The sequence below is a fragment of the Emys orbicularis genome, chromosome 5, assembly GCF_028017835.1.
Source record: "Emys orbicularis isolate rEmyOrb1 chromosome 5, rEmyOrb1.hap1, whole genome shotgun sequence".
In the NCBI taxonomy this organism is placed as follows: domain Eukaryota; kingdom Metazoa; phylum Chordata; order Testudines; family Emydidae; genus Emys; species Emys orbicularis.
Window position 1 is genome coordinate 93,844,577 of NC_088687.1, and position 18,486 is coordinate 93,863,062.

Below are 18,486 nucleotides of genomic sequence, written 5' to 3' on the forward strand. Positions count from 1 at the left end.
GGACCAATATATAATATAATATATGGAGAAATACCTATCTCATAGAACTGGAAGGGACCCTGAAAAGTCATTGAGTCCAGCCCCCTGCCTTCACTAGCAGGCCCAAATATTGATTTTGCCCCAGATCCCTAAGTGGCCCCCTCAAGGATTGAACTCACAACCCTGGGTTTAGCAGGCCAATGGTCAAACCACTGAGCTATCCTGTTTTGCAGTTTTGTAAAAGTAAATGTATAGTTTGTGAAAGAGGCTGGACTGACAGCCCTGAAGACTGAAATTGTCTGGTTTATTCACAGAACAGGTGTAGCCTGGGCAGCGGCAGCAGTATGCAGCCCTTCCTCAAACCACTCTAGTAGACTCATAGACTCATAGACTTTAAGGTCAGAAGGGACCAATATGGTCATCTAGTCTGACCACAACCATGATTTAGAGGCTTCATCTCTAGGGGTTGGAGGGTAGTTAATTCTTCATGTTCAATCCCTGTTGCCTCTGGGACTGCCAATAGGGTGTCCAGATTTGGTGATGACATGTTTCCACTAGAAACTGGACTGAGACTGACGGTTATTAAATAAAAATACAAAGGACCTATTCTCATCTCATGCTGATGTAGATCAGAAGTAATTCTTCTGAAGGCAGTGGAAGTACACACATGTAAATCCAGTGAAGGCAGATCATAATTTAATCCCTACAAATATTTTCTGCCCCAAAGATCCATCCTTCAGATCTCTATAAGGAGATAGTCTTACTCACTAGTTGTTTGAATTATAATGTTTTATGTCTATTGTTCTTTTCTTCTATAGCTGAGGCAGTGTTTAGAAGAAGGGTCATAAAAGTTTATTAGTGCAGAAAAGTGCAGCATATGATATGAGCGCAGTGCTAATTCAGAACCTAACTATTTTCCTTTACATCTATTTTACAAATGGCTTCCCATTCTGTGTTGGACTGGGCAGGGGAGGTAACCCTTATTCTTAATGATATTTCTACATGCAGTGTCACGCTGCTCTGCCTTCACGTGGTGCTGCTTTGTCACTGCCAAGTTTTCCTGTAGGGAAAAAATAATCAGCTGACTTGCCTGCTTTAAACTCAGGTACCTTAGAGAAGTTAAAGTGCTCAGACTCTGATTTTATGGGGTTTTTTTTTAATGTTTTTAAGCCTTAAGTTCTTGCAACCTTCTCCCCTCTCCTCCCTATTTAACCCCCCCACCCCGCAGGAATACCTTTTTTGGAGAGGGGATGGTAAAGAACAGCAAGGAAAAAAACATAAGTTATAGGGTTAACTCATTTTCTTATTTTCCTGCCCTAATTGTGCATTCTTTCTGTAAAAATCACTAAAGCATTTTCTTACAAGGCACAGCACATTCAGATAAATCATAAATGATGTTTAAAAACAGCCACCCCAAAATGTAATTCTTTGGCTTTTTCCTACAGGTTTGCTATCTCGCAGAACTTGTTGATATTCTTCCAAATAGAGAGCAGTTTTTATTTGCTCTGTTTTGCATCACATCAGATCTTATCATGAGTCAAAAAGATTTGTCAGAAGAAGTGGAGGAGAGCCCTCAACCCTTATGTATCACCTGTGGCCAACGACATTTACCAGAAGAGAACCACCTGTACAGCTACACAGAAGAAGTGGATGATGATCTAATATGCCACATCTGCCTGCAAGCTTTGATCCAGCCACTGGACACTCCTTGTGGTCACACCTACTGCACAGTCTGCCTTACAAACTTCCTAGTGGAAAAAGACTTCTGCCCTGTGGATCGCAAAATTTTGATTCTACAGTCTTGCAGAAAGTCCAACATACTAGTAAATAAACTCCTGGATAAGCTAATGGTTAGCTGCCCTTTCACAGAACACTGCTCAGAGGTTTTGCAACGTTGTGACCTTGAACAGCATTTCCAAACTGGGTAAGTCCCACCCCCAACTTTCTTTTTTTGCTTGCTTGTTTGTTTGTCTAAAGGGACTGAAAGCATCAGTAACCTGAAAGGAGTCCAACACATGCTGCTTATAATGGACAGTTAATTTAAACACAGATTTCTCAAATTCAGCCATGATAGAAGCTCATTGTATTCAAAGGAGTTAAGTTAGGACTAAATTTGCCCATTCATTTGAGTATATTCTTATTCTCCTCACTACAACAAACAAACTCAAATACACTAAGTTCTTTTGGGCAGTATCCTGGGGCTGATCAAGTTGTACAGTAAAAGTGTGTATTTAATAATCCAAAATGATCTTTGAGTTTTTGGGAGAAGGGATATCTTAAATATTTTGTAGTTTCTATAAGGGGGGTATAAATTGCCTTCTCTTTCTTTAAAAGTTACCTATATATGAAACTGAGAAGAACTTATCAAGTAAGATGTTCAAAAGCACTTCAGGCCCAATTTCAGAAATGACTTAAACACTTAGAAGCCTAAATCCCATTGAAAGTCAGTGGCACTTAGGCTCCTAAGTCACTTTTGAAAATGATACTTAAGCTCCTAAATTATGTAGGTGCTTTTGAGCCCTTTACCTGGGACCTTCAATGATGCTATCCTGCTCTACACCACCCATGGATCTGACCAACTTTGTATTGTCAAAACTGAAAGACATTTTAAAATGTGGGCCCCCAACATGCATGTGCTTGTTCCTTGGTGTTTATGCAACCATAATTTGTGGCTACATATTGGTCATATGTACTTCTGAAATTAGATTTCATTGCTCACTGTGATGGTATCTGAAAACTCATGATTTAATCACCTCCTTTTTTTAATTTCCTGTTTCTGATTGTTTTTTTGATCAGCTGTGGTGTGTTCTATGTTGTTTTTAGCTTTCTCTCTTTCAAGGGGGATGGGTTAGCAATGTCACTTAAAGTTTTAACCTTTGGCCAATACTCTTATCTGAGGCATGAAAAAAATATTAATAGTGATAGCAGTGAACTAACCATAGTACTCTGGCTGTATAATACTATTGTGCAACTTTGCTGCTCCTCTACACTAAGGCTAGGTCTACACTGCAGCGGGGGTCCGACCTAAGATACGCAACTTCAGCTACGTGAATACCGTAGCTGAAGTTGCGTATTTTAGGTCGGCTTACCTAGCGGTGAGGACGCGGGAAAGTCAACCGCTGCCGCCGACTCCGCTGCCGCCTCCTGCCGAGGTGGATTTCCGGAGTCGACGGCAGAGCGATCAGGGATCGATTTTACCACGTCTTCACTAGACGCGGTAAGCCGATCCCCGATAAACCGATTGCTACCCGCCGGATCGGCGGGTAGTGAAGACAAAGCCTAAGTGTATTTGATTCAAGACTCTGTTAGTTGGAAGACTCTAGTTCCATCAGCCTCTCTCTTCTCCACAATTCATACAATTTGTGTATGTATTTTGGATACCCTTCAACTAGATCTCAGTAGAACTGCTGATTGTATAACTATTGTAGGCTTCTCTGCAGAGGAGCCCTGTCAATAAACCTAGCAAAGACCAAACACACGCCCAGTAACTTGGTCACTACAGATGCCCGAAAAAGCATCTACTAACATGTCATAGTGGGTCAGAGACCTAAGAGGTAGAGGGTAGATACAGTTTTCATTTTCCATTCGCTAATTAAAACATGGTGTTTCCTAGTCATTATTTATTTTTTAATTTTAATGAACAGTTTTTACATAGAGGCAGAATGATCTATATTCTGTGGAGTAAGTATAGGGCCAGAATTTAGGATTTCATGATTCGTAATATCCACTCTGATACTGACACACAGTGTGGTGTGGGACAAGTTACTTAATTTTTCTATTTATCTCAGTTTCCCCATTTGTAAAATGGGGATAATGATACTACCCAGCTTGCAGGAGACGTGTGTTGTGCATGGTAATTTGACATTATAAAGTACTAGCAAATATTATTGCAATGATAATTACCAAATGTCAGTGGCGCTCTCAGCTTCTTCATAGAACATAAGCCTCTGGCCCACCTGACCTGGATCCATCAGAAAAGAGAAGAACTGGCTCAACAGCATGTGCCTACTTCCTTTCTCCTGCCCTGCCTGACCAAGCAGACAAATTCTACAGGTGCTCCCCAAGGTTCCAGCTCAGCAGATCTGGAGAGAGTGGGCCTGTGGGGAGACAGTATTGGCCAATCTAGTGCTATCTTTCCCTGACCCCTGAAACCTGTGGGCCAACCCAGTACAACTTAATGCTGAACAAGTCATTGAACTGGTTCCCCCTCTGCATGTGGAACCCACTCTCCTCCCTAAGGATGGTTCTATGGGCTGAATTACAATAGAGCCAGGGGCTAGATAAAAGGTAAGAAGAAATTCAGAGAGAGCAGGGCCTCTTTGTGGATGGCACTTGGGTGATCTACAGTTTTTGAGGGACAAACCCACTGCACTTTCCATGAGGTCATGAGGCAACCCACACAAGCACACCCCTCCCCAAAGTAAGAGTTAAGAGGAAACTTCATGAGTACCAGCTGGCTGAGTTTCCTTGCCCCTACACCAGAATGACCTACCTAGGGGACTTTCAAACCCTATATTTGTAGATAAAGCGTATTAATTGTTTTGATGCAACCATTTGGTAATTATCACTACCACTCTTTGTTGCTTGTGACTACTTTAGCCCAGTGAGGTGCAGAAACCCCACTGCAGTCTGAATTCCAGTCCATAATAGTACAGGAGACAAGAAGGGCTGCGTGTGCTTCAAGCAAGGAATCTGTCTCGTCTAGGCACAACGCAGATTGAAATGACAGTGTTCTGTTTAGCACTGGCAAATCAATATGGGAGGGAGAAGGTGTATGATTCTGCTAATAAAGTAGTCTGATGCTTGTGGAGGGAGCAACTCAAACCCAGACTGAAATCTCCGCTAAATGTGACTGTTGTTCTCAGTGAATAAATCAAAGTGGATTCTATTAGAGTCATCAGTGTAGCCAGCTATTGACAGATTCTTTTATAAATCTGTTTCTGGCCTGATCTTTTCCTCGGAGAGAAAATGAAAGCTCCCTCCTTTTCACAGATGAGATAATTGATAGGACAAGGTGAGTTTCTTGCGTATTTATGCTTGTGCTTAATAAGAGAACTTTAATTGCTTATAACTGGAATCGGCACAAACATGCATTAAAAACGTTCGCATTTAAAATTAGTTATTTGTATTATTTAAAAAAGACAGAGAAGATGTGTCCTGGGTTCATATTTAAATTACCTTTGCACAAAAACATCTAGCTGAATATTGAGAATTTAGATTGGTTATTGATTCCAGTTCAATCAGTTAAGCTCCTTTGTGGTATTTTACTTTAAAAAGGTGTGGTCATCCTACATTGCTTGCTTTGGAGCTGTGGGGGGGAGGGAGGTTCATTTGCCATGCTGAGACTACTACACCCTTCTCTGATGCAGTTTAGCTCATAACCCATCTGCTTCTGGCCAGTGATGTAAATGTACCAGCTGCTTCTGAAGAACCACTCTGAATACTGCAGGAGGCAGGTCTCTTTCCTGTGCATCAGCCTGCTCTGCAGCATAAGTCACTATCTCGCCAACCATGCTGTGCTGTCCCTAAACCCGCACATCTACCCATCTGAGAATCCGATCAAGTAATCCTCTTACAGGTCAATGATTTTTCAGCATAGCTTCGTTTCAGGGATTTAAATTTGATTCATAATGTGCTACCAATTGCGTTGAAATGGAAAGGCTCATTTAGAAAGGGTTTGGCTGACAAGCTTGAAGTTCTGTGTCCCATCAGCAGGCAGAGAAAAAGTGGGAAGGAGGAAACCTAGCAGCAGTGCCAGCCCTACGCTGAAAATGAAGGCTCTTCTGTTACTGGTCCTACCTTGGCTAAGTCCTGCAAACTACATAGACAATGTGGGCAATCTGCACTTCCTGTACTCAGAGCTGTGAGTACTCACAGTCGTGCTGTTGTTGTGGTGGTCTCTGTGTGTGTCTATGTATTGTCTTTTTAATGGAGAAATTTTCGGTATGCAATACGTGTGTGTGTGTGTGTGTGTGTGTGTGTGTGTGTGTGTGTGTGTGTGTGTGTGTGTGTGTGTGTGTGTAAACTACAAAGCATCTTGCCAAGGGCTTAAAACAATGCCACACACAGCCTGCATCTGATTGGAAGGACTAATAATAGCAATACTTCTCTAGTGCTTTCCACTTTTGAAATATGGAAGCAGCTGAGACAAGCTGAATGAAGCAGTCTTTCTGTCTCCTTGTCAACTTTGCTTTTCTGGGCTGGTGTTTCTGATTGTTGTTTTTGTTTTTGGTTTTTTTTGCCCCTTTGCGTCTCCTTTTCTGTCCATAAATAGACTCAAACAGAAGATGAGAGTAGAGCATGGGATCACAGATACAAACCCTTTGTAAATCACTCTGTGTGCGTATGTGTTCTCTGTGTAAATCTGCACACCTTTGGTAAAACACCCCATCGCTGAGAACGCTTTCCCATACATAATTCACTTATGAGAGGAAAGAAATCCCCCATGTTTGTGGTTTTTGCCTATAGCAGAATGTTGTTTTCTCTATAATATTGCCTATTTTAAATGTAATGATCCACATTTACATCATCTGGTGTGTTAAAAACATAACTGACCTTGCCAAAACTTACAATAAATACTCTGTCACTTCATGCGTGGTCAATAAATGATGCTAGTTTAATTAAAGCTTAGATGCAATGGTAATAGGTTCTGTTTAAATGCAGATAAATATAGAAATGCATTATAAGAATATTAGCAAATATGGTCTGAAGTAAAATAGGTTTTATTAATTTCAACATGTTGCTTGAGATGAATGAATGAAGTGGCTTATTTTGCTAAAGAATTATATGGTAACTACCCTTTGAAGGGGAGTTGATAAGAACAGTTTTAATTCACAGGATGTGTTTGTGGTTGTGTTGTCTCTGCTCTCATACCAAACTCATAGCGTTTGAGATAACAAAAAGTCCCCTTTTGAAATTCTTGTTTGATGTGCATGACAGCAATTAATAATTCAGTAATTCTTTATGGTGCTACTCAGGATTTCTATATGCCATACAGTCTTTTTTTAAATATTAAAAAGAATGTGGCTTAGACGACCATAGCCAAAACGCTAAATTAAAATCAGGGTTGTGCTAAGAATGTTCATTTAAAAAAATAAATCACTTAAGCAAAGCAAGCTACAGAAACTAGAGCAGATGAACATTTATAATGGAAACAATGGCATCTGGGGCATCCAGTTTCCAGGAAAGCAAACTGATGAGATTAATCGGAGCTTGTGTACACGTAGCTACACACACACACACACACACACACACACCCCTGTTGCTTTTCCTTGGGGAATTCTGGTTTGTTGGCTTTACAGGGATAAAGGGCTACTATATACAGTAGTTATTCATCTCCAATTTACATTAACCTTCCAGCCCACAAAAATGTTAGTCACCCTATTTAGCTGTTCTTGTAGAGACACACGTTCTTTGCCCAGTGGCTCTGGAATTGGACGTGCAACTCCAGTTATGAGTAATGGGAGATGCTCATCTATTCCCCTGGGAACTGGACTGAAACACAACCCAGCCACAAAAGAGTAGTTTAAATCACTGAGGATAGGGTATGGATTGTGTGAGTGGAGACTATTTCTTTAACATAAGGAGCATTGGTCGGTATCTTCTCTCTTTGACATAATTCAAAAGGACATCGGGCAGTTTGTGCTAGTTTTAGAATTGGCTGCTATAATTTTTCCTCTTTGTTTTTCTGTGTTGGCTACTGATGGATACTGCACAGTCTGTGACGTACTCTGTTAACATATGGGTTGGATTCGAGGCCCACTGTAACAGCAGTAGTTGAAAGAGCGAAATGCTGTTTTCAGTCCTGTTTAATCAGATTGCATGAATTTTTTAAGCCTGCTGGTTGCTTTTAGGGTTACTTGGACACATTGTCCAGTGTGTGTTTCTGTATTCTTAAAGATTTGTCTGTTTGACAAATTCAGTATCCGTACCCTAGACAGTCTACAGGCTGTGTGGGCAAGTTTTTAACCCCCTGCCCTTTAGTGGGCAGGCAACATTTTTAATCCCTGACACAGGCAACAGAAAAAGTTAGTCCATCACTGCATGCAACAGATCAACTTGTGGGTGTCACTGGAAATTAGATTGCAATAAGTGGAAATATTATTTACCACCACCTACACTTTTGGCTGCAGGCCAATGTAAGTATTGAACTTGGTCAGAACTCACTTTATTGGCATGCACCAAAAAGGCATCATCTGAGGGGGCAGGATGGGACAGGAGTGGCTGCCAAGGGAAGAAATTGGTGCACTCTGAGCATGCATTGCTATTGGCAGGGCCGGCTCTAGGATTTTTGCCGCCCCAAGCAAAAAAAATTTTGGGCGCCTCCCCTTTCTTTTTCATGCCCCTCTGCCCCCGGCCCCACCCCAACTCCACCCCTTCCGAACCCCTTCCCCAAATCCCCAGCCCCGCCTCCTCCCGCGGCGTGCCGCATTTCTCCCTCCCATTGCTTCCTGCGGGCCCCCCGTGACCTCCCGCCCTAGCTCACCTCCGCTCCGCCTGCTCCCCCGGGCGTGCCGCCGCTCCGCTTCTCCCCCCTCCCTCTCAGGTGAGGGAGGGCAGAGAAGCGGAGCAGCAGCGCGTTCAGGGGAGCAGGCGGAGCAGAGGTGAGCTAGGGTGGGGGGGGCAGGAAGTAATGGGGGGGGTAGAGGAACCGCTCCCCGCTCCAGCTCACCTCCGCTCCACCACCACTGCCTCCCCCAAGCGCCTGCCGCTCGGCTTCTCCTCCCTCCCAGCCTTGCTGCGCGAAATAGCGGTTTCGCATGTGGCAAGCCTAGGAGGGAGGGGGGAGAAGCGGAGTGGCGGCACGTTCAGGGGAGCAGGCGGAGCGGAGGTGAGCTAGGGTGGGGGGGCGCAGGAAGTAACGGGGGGGTAGAGGAACCACTCCCCGCTCCAGCTCACCTCCGCCGCCTCCCCCGAGTGCCCCACCGCTTGGCTTCTCCTCTCTCCCAGTCTTGCTGCGCGAAACAGCTGTTTCACGCGTGGCAAGCCTGGGAGGGAGGGTGGAGAAGCGGAGCGGCGGCGGCGTGCTCAGGGGAGGAGGCGGAGGTGAGCTGGGGCGGCGAGGGCACTTTTTCCCCATGCCCCGGAGTCGGCACCTATGATGGCTGGCGCCAGAATGCCGCCCCAAGCACCTGCTTGTTTTGCTGGTGCCTGGAGCCGGCCCTGGCTATTGGTGTGAGGCTAGATGAAGGTCTTGTGAATGTCCACATTAGACAAGAGCTAGGGAATGAAGCTGACAGGAGACTCCCTCTTCCTCCCTGTCTCTTCTTTTCTATATCACTCTGTACTACCATAATTTACTAGGTACTAAACTTCAAGAAAGCCAGGAAAGGGGCATTGAAGGTAGGAATGCCAGGTTTTGTTCTACACAACAGCAGAATGGATGATCTTTTGGGGGTGGGGATCATGATACAGGCCTGAGTCTCTTCTGGCCTCTAGAGAGACATGTTCTTGAGCTAGGGAGTGGGATTGGCTGTCCTCTTTCAGCAGAGTAGAGGAGGAGCAAAGATGGGGAGAAGGCTATTGTAGAGCACAGAGCAGAGGAGCCTCAGAGCTCTCCTTTCTGGGATAGTTGAGGGAGGTGAGAGAAGTATCAAAGGGGCTTGGGGCCCTTCATCTGGGACCATGTAGGTGGGAAGATAATGGTGCAGGTGTTGGGGAGGGGGGGGGGGGGTCCCTGATACCCCGGAGAAGCATCCTCTCTGGGATTTCCCTGAGGTAGAGTGTGGGATGTTGTCATTTTTAGCTCTCTACTTTTTTGCAGTTTGTTCAAATTAGGAAAAAAATAATATTTGGTAGTTACAGGTATTCTCAGTGAGCAAATGTCAATCTCCTGTTAAAGTCACCACCACTGAAACCACTTCCCCAGGGAGGATGTCCCCTCCCCTTAGGACACATAATACATATTGCTCTCATTTTCTTCCAGAATATTTGACAGATGTTCAGTATTATTGGGATTTATTATTAGATCAGATTGCTCCATCCTGCAAAGAAGCCCTTGGAATAGTGCTAGAAGGGCAAGCCATGAAGTTTCCCTTGCCAAGTCTCCTTTCCGTTGTTCAGAGGAGGGGAGCTTGTTCATCCCAGCAGTGTGGGTAAGGTGTTCAGACACACAAGCCCACACAACCCCTGACATCCATGCAGGGGGAGCCATAGGAGACCCAGGCAAGCTGCATTGTTTTGCGGATCCACTCCCTCTCCTCTACTTCCTGGCAAAGCAACTTAATTGATAACTTTTTTGCACTTAGATAAAACATAGTAGCACTGTTTAAAAATAAATGGGTCCAAGAAGTTCTTATGAATGGGGACAGGGTGACCAGACAGCAAGTGTGAAAAATCGGGACGGGGGTGGGGGCTAATAGGAGCTGTCAAGGCTGTATCCCCACTTTGAACTTTAGGGTACAAGTGTGGGGGCCTGCATGAGGACTTCTAAGCTTAACTACCAGCTTAGATCTGGTCCGCTGCCACCATTCCCACAAGCTAATTCCCTTCCCTGGGAAGCTTTGAGAAACCTTTTACCAATTCCCTGGTGAATACAGATCCAACTCCCTTGGATCTAAAAACAAGGAAAAATCAATCAGGTTCTTAAAAAGAAGGCTTTTAATTAAAGAAAAAGGTAAAAATCATCTCTGTAAAATCAGTATGGAAAATAACTTTACAGGGTAATCAAACTTAAAGAGCTCAGAGGACCCCCCTCTAGTCTTAGGTTCAAAGTACAGCAAACAAAGATAAACACTCTAGTAAAAGGTACATTTACAAGTTGAGAAAACAAAGTAATACTAAGACGCCTTGCCTGGCTTTTTACTTACAAGTTTGAAATATGAGAGACTTGTTTAGAAAGATGGGGAGAACCTGGATTGATGTCTGGTCCCTCTCAGTCCCAAGAGCGAACAACCCCTTAAACAAAGAGCACAAACAAAAGCCTCCCCCCCCCCCCCCCCCAAGATTTGAAAGTATCTTGTCCCCTTATTGGTCCTTTGGGTCAGGTGTCAGCCAGGTTACCCGAGCTTCTTAACCCTTTACAGGTAAAAGGATTTTGGAGTCTCTGGCCAGGAGGGATTTTATAGTACTGTACACAGGAGAGCTGTTACCCTTCCCTTTATAGTTATGACAGGAGCCTATATAAGAAAAAGACCCAAAAATCAGGACTGTCCCTATAAAATCGAGACATCTGGTCCCCCTAAATGAGGATGGATTTCTTATTAATTTGGAAACAAAACATGTGGACATCAATGTAAATCATGTATTAACATGAAGCCATTTTACAAGAGCATTCCTTAAGTAAAAGTCATAAACTACTTGTGGAGTCAATGTAAAGGCATCAAAAAATCTGGCCCTAACTAAACCTGCTAGAAATAAAATGACAAGGGGAAGGATGCTGGTCCAGTTGGTGGGAATTACTCAACTTTTACCTCTGAGGAACTGCTTTCAGCCATGCAAAGAATTTGTTGGTTGGTTTTAGCCTAACTTGACCATTTAGTTCAGCTGGTTTGGCAGTCTGTGTGTTCAGTAGAGATCCAAGACTGGAATAACAGTTGTTAGGATTGAGTGCTGTGTGGTAAAGTTTACACAGCACCTGATTTTAGCCAATGCCATTAATTGACCAACTTCAGAGCACCATTTAATTTGAACCCAAATATTCTTTAAATCTTAAAACTTCAGTTTTATAGCTGAAATCATGGTTTTTTACCTGTTTTTTGTGTAGTGCTGAAAGTTAATTTACATTCCTTTTTGCCTTTGCATTAGAAAGTCAAGAATAACCTCACCAAATTAACTGGATTGGGTTTCCCATTTCATTTTTTTAGGATAACTATTTTCTTAACATTTAAAACAACACTCTGAGCTTTATGGGGTCTCCATTAAAATTAGTCCTCCAAAACTTTCTCTTTCATCAAATTAAAAAACAAACACAGCTGTCTTCTAGTTTCCTTGGATACATTTCATGTATTGTAAGCACAGTTTGGATCAAACTACTAGGAGAAGGAGGACTTCCTTGCATAGTGAGAGATGATCGTTAAAAATCATTGCACATTTGATTTTCACATTTTCAATAAAGATCTTGTATTTGTGCATGCACAACTTGCCAATGCAATGGATAGGCTCTGATCCTACAAAACTTTACACATGTGGGCAACTTTGCACCTATGAGTAACCCCAACATGAGTGAACTTACTCTTGATCCTAAAGGTTTGCAGGCTCGAGGCCTAACTATTGCACTGGTTAATTTCTGCATTGTACATTTTCAGTGTAAGTATTTGTAGGATTGGCGCTTTGGGGCTTCGTTCTGCAAGATGCAGAGTACTCTGGCCCCTATTCAGCACAGCACTTAACTTGAAGAACGTGAGTATCCCCATTGAGTTGGAACTACTCACATGCTTAAATATAAGCGCACATGTGCTTTACAGGATGGAGCCAACACAAATCCCATTCGCACATGGGTGCTAGTGCATCAAAAAATTGTGAATGCCACTGACTGTGGACACACAAATGGCCTGGTTGAGGAAAATTTGTCCCAGAATTAAGATTTTTGTTTTTTTAAGGAACAGAAATGTAATGCAGGCACAGGTTCACAAGAAAATCATTCTTGAGCAAAAACCACGAGAACCTTTAAATTGAATTAGTAACCCAAAACAAATTCAAATAACCCTATTTCCAGTGTACTAGAATTGGATGGATCACAAGAAAAACAAAACTGAGGAGCAATAAAGAGGAAATAGCTAAGTTTTTGGACTGTGTTTGTTAGCCTCAGATGTACCCTACAGCCTTGCAAAAGGGGCTGTGCTGGAAAGTCGGTGACTTTGGTAAAAAAGCTCTTCAGTCTGTTTGGTCCTGTAGACTTCCTGTCTCTGATATCTTCTTTGGGCCTCCCCTGATCTGGATATTATCTTCTGGCTCTAAGCCCTACACTTAGTATGTGCAGCTACTGCAGGATGGTTGAGTAACAGGGGCTGGAAATTTTCAGCCTCCCTTTTTATTTCTCCCCAACCCCTTTACTAGAGCAGCACATCTTCCCATTAGTTATTGTTCCACCAAACTCCTGGGATCTCTTACAGTTTCCAGCAGCTGTTGTCACTTCCCCCAGCTTGAGGGTGATGACCCCTACCTGGTGTCTGGCCCTACTCTCACTCTCCCTTTCATTCACCGCGGTGTGTCTTTCCAGTCCCGGTCTCTGCTTAGTATCTGTTCTGTCTCCTTAACTTGATTTACCCACTCCTCCCTTGTGATTTACCCTTCCATCTCTACCAATGCCATTCTTCAATTGCTTTTCTTTTTTCTTGGACTTGCTCCTTTCCTCTCATCAGCAGCTCTCTCCTGCTGAGGGTGGAGACCAGCAAGGGCAGATGCAAAAGTACAAAGAAGAGGCCGGACTGTGCAACCCTCACACACATTGGTAAGCATTTATTCACACAAGGAGGCCCATTGAAACCACTGATGCTACTTGCATGGAATAAAATGCTCACCAGCCCAAATAAAGGTGGCAAAATCTGATCCAAAATATTCAAAATGCTGTAACTTTATTTAATTGGCCTTAAAAAGCTTAACATATCAGAGCAATGGGTCAGAACTGGTGCAGCCATGCAGTTCTATTATTGCATCCTCCTCTTCCCCATGCAGTGGTACTAATACTACTGAGCATCTAACCTATGCAAGGCCTAAACAATCTGGCAGACCCATCCATGCTGCATCAGTGGGAAATCACAACAATCATAACATTGTGCTGTGAGAAAACTGCCATTTAGGACACAAGCTGTGCTCTCTTAAATTGTACCTGGCTTAGACACCTGAGTTCCAATCACCTTAGAAAGTCCTCAGAAAGTCAGACCGTGCATATGTGGATCCAGCTTCTAACAACATGTCTTGTTGTATAGTTGCCTTATCAAGAGAAAAGATATAATATTTGTGAGGTTGAGCGAGCAGACCCCAAACTCTGTGTTGCCAACTTTAGTGATATTTGATGCTTGACTTAAAGCCCAGCTTCTGGACTAAATTGATTATGGGAGAATCTCTCACTTTTTTTTTTCTTTTTTAAAAGTAAATTTCTATTCTTCATGGTTACAGGAAAAAGTTTGAGAATGTGACCGCAGAGCACCATGAAGGCTCAAAAAGCATAAGGAAAATGAAAAGAATCCCGATTTATTTTTTTTAATGATTTTTAAGCCAATCTCATGGTTTGGAGGCACAGGGGCTAACTCACGATTTTTGAACATGTGGGGTCAGCAGTGCTGCGCCACTAACTCACCAAGACACATTGTTACAGACAATGCTGCAGGGTAGGAGGCAGAGCAGAAAGGAGTGGCATCCATTTGACACTGCCTTTTATAGGCAGCAGCAAGCCAGTCCCAGTGACTGACCAATGGCAGTCGTCCTACCAGGAAGGGAGTGCTCTCTGTTGATGGGTGGCGTGATGCCACCCAGTCATTAGGCTGCTCTTCAGGCCCTCCCCTGACAGTCCAACACTGGCTCATATTGCCGGTGCCACTTGCTGCATCTATATCCCTCTATGTCCTTTTAAACATGTGACTATACAATGCTTTGAAAATATAGAGTGCTATATAATGGCTAAATATTGTTAGTAACACAGGTAAGGGCCATTTAAAAAAAAACAATGTATTGGGTTACATTTATTTCTAGGGTATATTGCTGTTAACTTCGGTGAGGTTACACTATGGACAACACTACTTATCCTTTATAGATTCCTGTAGATCTCTACCAGGGAATTTTGCATAGGAGGCAGGCTGTTGTATCTGGAATAGTTTAGAAGAAAATGATCAAACCACATTCTACCATCTGGTGCCTGTGTGAAACTCCCTTTTACCTCATTGGTAGCTGCAGACTACCATCTGGAGGCAGAACCTGATCTGCAATGATGCTGTGTATATTTTCTCTTGACAGTTTCAGGAAAGGCTGATGTTAGGTTATGTAAAGTAGTATACTCAACACCTGTAGCGCCCCCTTGTGTCAGGTTTGATGCTGCAAGGGCCCCTTGTCTCTGGCACCTCCTGCAGGCTGCCTCTCACCAGGTGTTCCGTATCTCTGCCCTCTGGCCAAGTCACATAAAGATCCGTTCCCTTCCAGGGTAACAAGAAGGTCCAATATGAAAATTCACAAAATGTCCCAACATAAGAGCCTTCAGCCCCCCACTATTGGCAGATTCCATGGCCTGCCCTTTGGGATAAGTCTTCAGCCCCACCCTGGGCTCAATATTCCTTACATTGGGCTTGCACACCTCTTCTCCAGGGCTGGTAGAGGAACCCTGGCCCATCCTCTACTCTGGGTTCCAGTCCAGGGACCCTGTATTAAACAGCTAGGTCTGCTGCTTCAGGTGTGCTTCTGTTCCCTGAGCTGCTTCCTACCCCAAGCCCTCTTGTGCAGCTTCCCTGCAACCTGTGCTTAATACAACCTCCCTTTGGTTCTCAGGCCTCTGCCTTCCCCCTAGATCCTCCCAGTTTCTTCTTTCTCTGCTGAACTCGCCCCTCGTAGGTTGAGCTACTCTCTGTGGGTTTCTCTTCCCAGGAGAGTCTAGTCTCTCCACTATTGAGTTCCCTCAGCTTCCTTATAAGGCCCAGATACCTAATGATCCTTACCTAGCTCGCCCTCAGCCTCTCCCCACCCAGGCCAGGAGGCACTAGGGTGACCAGATAGCAAGTGTGAAAAATCAGGACAGGGGGTGGGGGTAATAGGTGCTTATATAAGAAAAAGCCCCCAAAATCAGGACTGTTCCTATAAATTCAGGACATCTGGTCACCCTAGGAGGCACTCAATCAGTCACAGGTACACTAATTGGCTCTTACTCCCTGGGAAGCCCCCTCCCAGACAACATCAATTAGGGTAAATACTTCTAAAGCCAAAAGTAAAACCTGCGCTAGTTGCTGAAGTTAAACCACACCAAGCTGAAAAGGTAATGCCATAATTGCAGTTGGCACAAAGCTCTCTTTTCATGAATTAGTTATACCTCAGTTATGTTGGATTTTTGTGTAAGTTGCCAGAAAAGACTGCATTGCACGCCCCTCTTATATAAGCTGTGCACAAACGAAACCTAGGTTCCGCCTCTCAGAGGCTAGTTCCCAACAGGTGACCTGCTCAGGAGATGATGGGAGGGGACTGGAGAAAGAGATTGAGCATTGAAATGGGTCAGAAAATGAAGGGGGAAAGGTGCAGGCTGGGTATTGCCAAGCAAGAGAAACTGATTCATAATGAGGGCTGCCCAGAAAAAAAATGAAAAAGCTGAGTGGCCCGACTCGCCAACCCCTAAAATTGGCCCTGTTCATTACCCTAGCTTTCCTTGCGCTAATTTGCATTGGTACGGTACATAGGCAGGCCTAACTTGTGCAGCCTTGCTTTACTACAATTAACCCAGTTTATCACTGACCTTGGCAGCATGACAAGGATGATATTTCAATCTCGAGATCTTTCTCTGATGAATTGGGCAGAATTCTGCTATCCTGCAACACCAGGGATCAACATTCTGTCCCCCATATTTATGTGCTCAATATAAGGTAAATCCTACTCAATAAATATTTATGGTCCCCTACAGGTATGTCCCTCTTACCGTAGTGAAACAGAGTGGGGAGGGGTGTGTGTGTGTGTGTGTGTGTGTGTGTGTTGGGACACCCATGACCTTTTTGTAGAATCTGCCTTCAGGCTTGTAGCGCAGCAGAGCAGCTGGTTGTGTTTAGTGACCTTCTCTGTGAGTAGTTCTATCTTTCAGGGTTTAGAATTGATTTTCGGCATCTTGACGTGTGACTGAGTATCCAAACTGTTCCCCTTGAGCTACAGGCTGACTGTATGTGCAAAGACACCAACAGCACCAGATACAGAGGCAGAGACTTTATACCATCATAAGTAGCAACATCAAGATAATAAAGTAGAAAGTATGTTTGGGGTTCATTAGGGATTCATTTTTGTAAATGAGGCATAATTTGGCCCCTTCTGCTGAATCAGTGCTATGGTGGAAATATTCTGTATCACTAGGCTTGCCAGAATTCAATTTTTTTTAATAATTTGGATGGATAATATTGCTGTTTATTTTAAAGTATTTTAGATTTTGATCAATTTAAATGCTCACAGTTAAGAGAAATTATGAGGCAGCCAACGTCCCAACAATATACAAAGTAAATATCCTTAAATCAAACTCTAATAAGGGTCCAAACAGCATTTTTCTTACTTTACCTATCTGTAAATTTCGATTATCGATGGAAATATTTGTTTGACAGTTTGTATGTGTATGGTGAAATTGACACTTACTGATAAAAATCTAATCATTCCAAGCCTACGTATTAGTAAAGAAGGTGTAATATGGTGATTCATGTATTTTAATCACAAAAGGATTTGAGTCCTGTAGCTGCATTTTGTTCTAGATGATAGATCAAAGAATATGAAATCAGTTTTTTGAATCACTGAGCCAAATTCGTCCTTGCACCTCGGTGGAGTTATATCAAGGATGAATTTGGCTTATCATAGAATTTGCTTTTCATAGACATGTAGGGCTGGAAAGGACCTCAGTAGGTAATCTAGTCCAGCCCCCTACTCTGCGACTACGCAGAGAGAATGTACTGTCTGACTCGCTGACTGTTTTGACAACTGATGCAAAATGTAGAATAAAACACATTCTGGAACATCCTGCTGGAATGGTTTGGGATTAAAAAGTACTACTATACAGAAGGAGCATCATTAAGATACCATAAACTCATCTGTTATAACCGATCATCCTATGACAAAGTGTATGGAACCCACTGTAGCTAAGTTAGATTTAAGGGACTTGTTATCCAAATATTTATCTTTCTCTATGTTGCATAGAGTTGGGTTTTTGGATTATTTTTATAATACCTTAAACCTCACTGACATTATGTCCTGCCTTCCCCAAGATTGTAGGCAGTTAGGCACTTTAGCTATCATCAGGCAGAGTATTGCCTTTAACCACTGTAGCCAGGAGGCATATGTTCTCTCCTTCCTGTGCCAAGCCCAAGCCACTGGGTTTGACATGAGGGAGGTCTGTGGGAGAGGAGGAAATCAGTCCTTTTCCCCCCCAGGTTCTAGAGAAGCAGTAGTGTTGCTGCATGACTGCCACTGCTGTCAGAACACAGAAGTAGCATTCCCAGTCAGAGTAGAATCATAGAATATCAGGGTTGGAAGGGACCTCAAGAGGTCATCTAGTCCAACCCCCTGCTCAAAGCAGGACAATCCCAAGACAGATTTTTGCCCCAGATCCCTAAATGGCCCCCTCAAGGATTGAACTCACAAGCCTGGGTTTAGCAAGCCAATGCGCAAACCACTGAGCTATCTCTCCCCCCTGTAAGTAAGTAGTCTTTGTCCATCGGGTGCAATGGCCGGTGGATCCATGCACTATCCTGTTCCCACCCTGCCTTGGTCCACTTCCCAGTATGTCTTCTGACTTACTGTATACAAGTATCTGAAAGGCCATCCTATTGCATGAGTGTGGCAGGTGGGCCAAGTAATCCACCATCTGTGCAGTCTCCCTCATGCAAGCAACAATTTTATTGATTGTAA

The 18,486-nt window shown here is 43.5% G+C and overlaps 1 protein-coding gene across 2 annotated transcripts in view; it reads left to right on the forward strand.

Moving 5' to 3' along the window:
- Positions 1–1,511: 1,511 nt before the first annotated feature.
- The window catches only part of LNX1 (ligand of numb-protein X 1), a 94,326-nt gene continuing 77,351 nt past the window's right edge, over positions 1,512–18,486 (forward strand). The window contains exon 1 of one of the 2 annotated variants that reach the window (XM_065405257.1): positions 1,512–1,903. In XM_065405257.1, coding sequence (XP_065261329.1) covers positions 1,512–1,903 — 392 coding nt within the window. Of the gene's footprint in view, positions 1,904–5,750; positions 5,843–18,486 lie in introns of those variants that run through there. The other variant, XM_065405258.1, reaches the window with a different exon arrangement.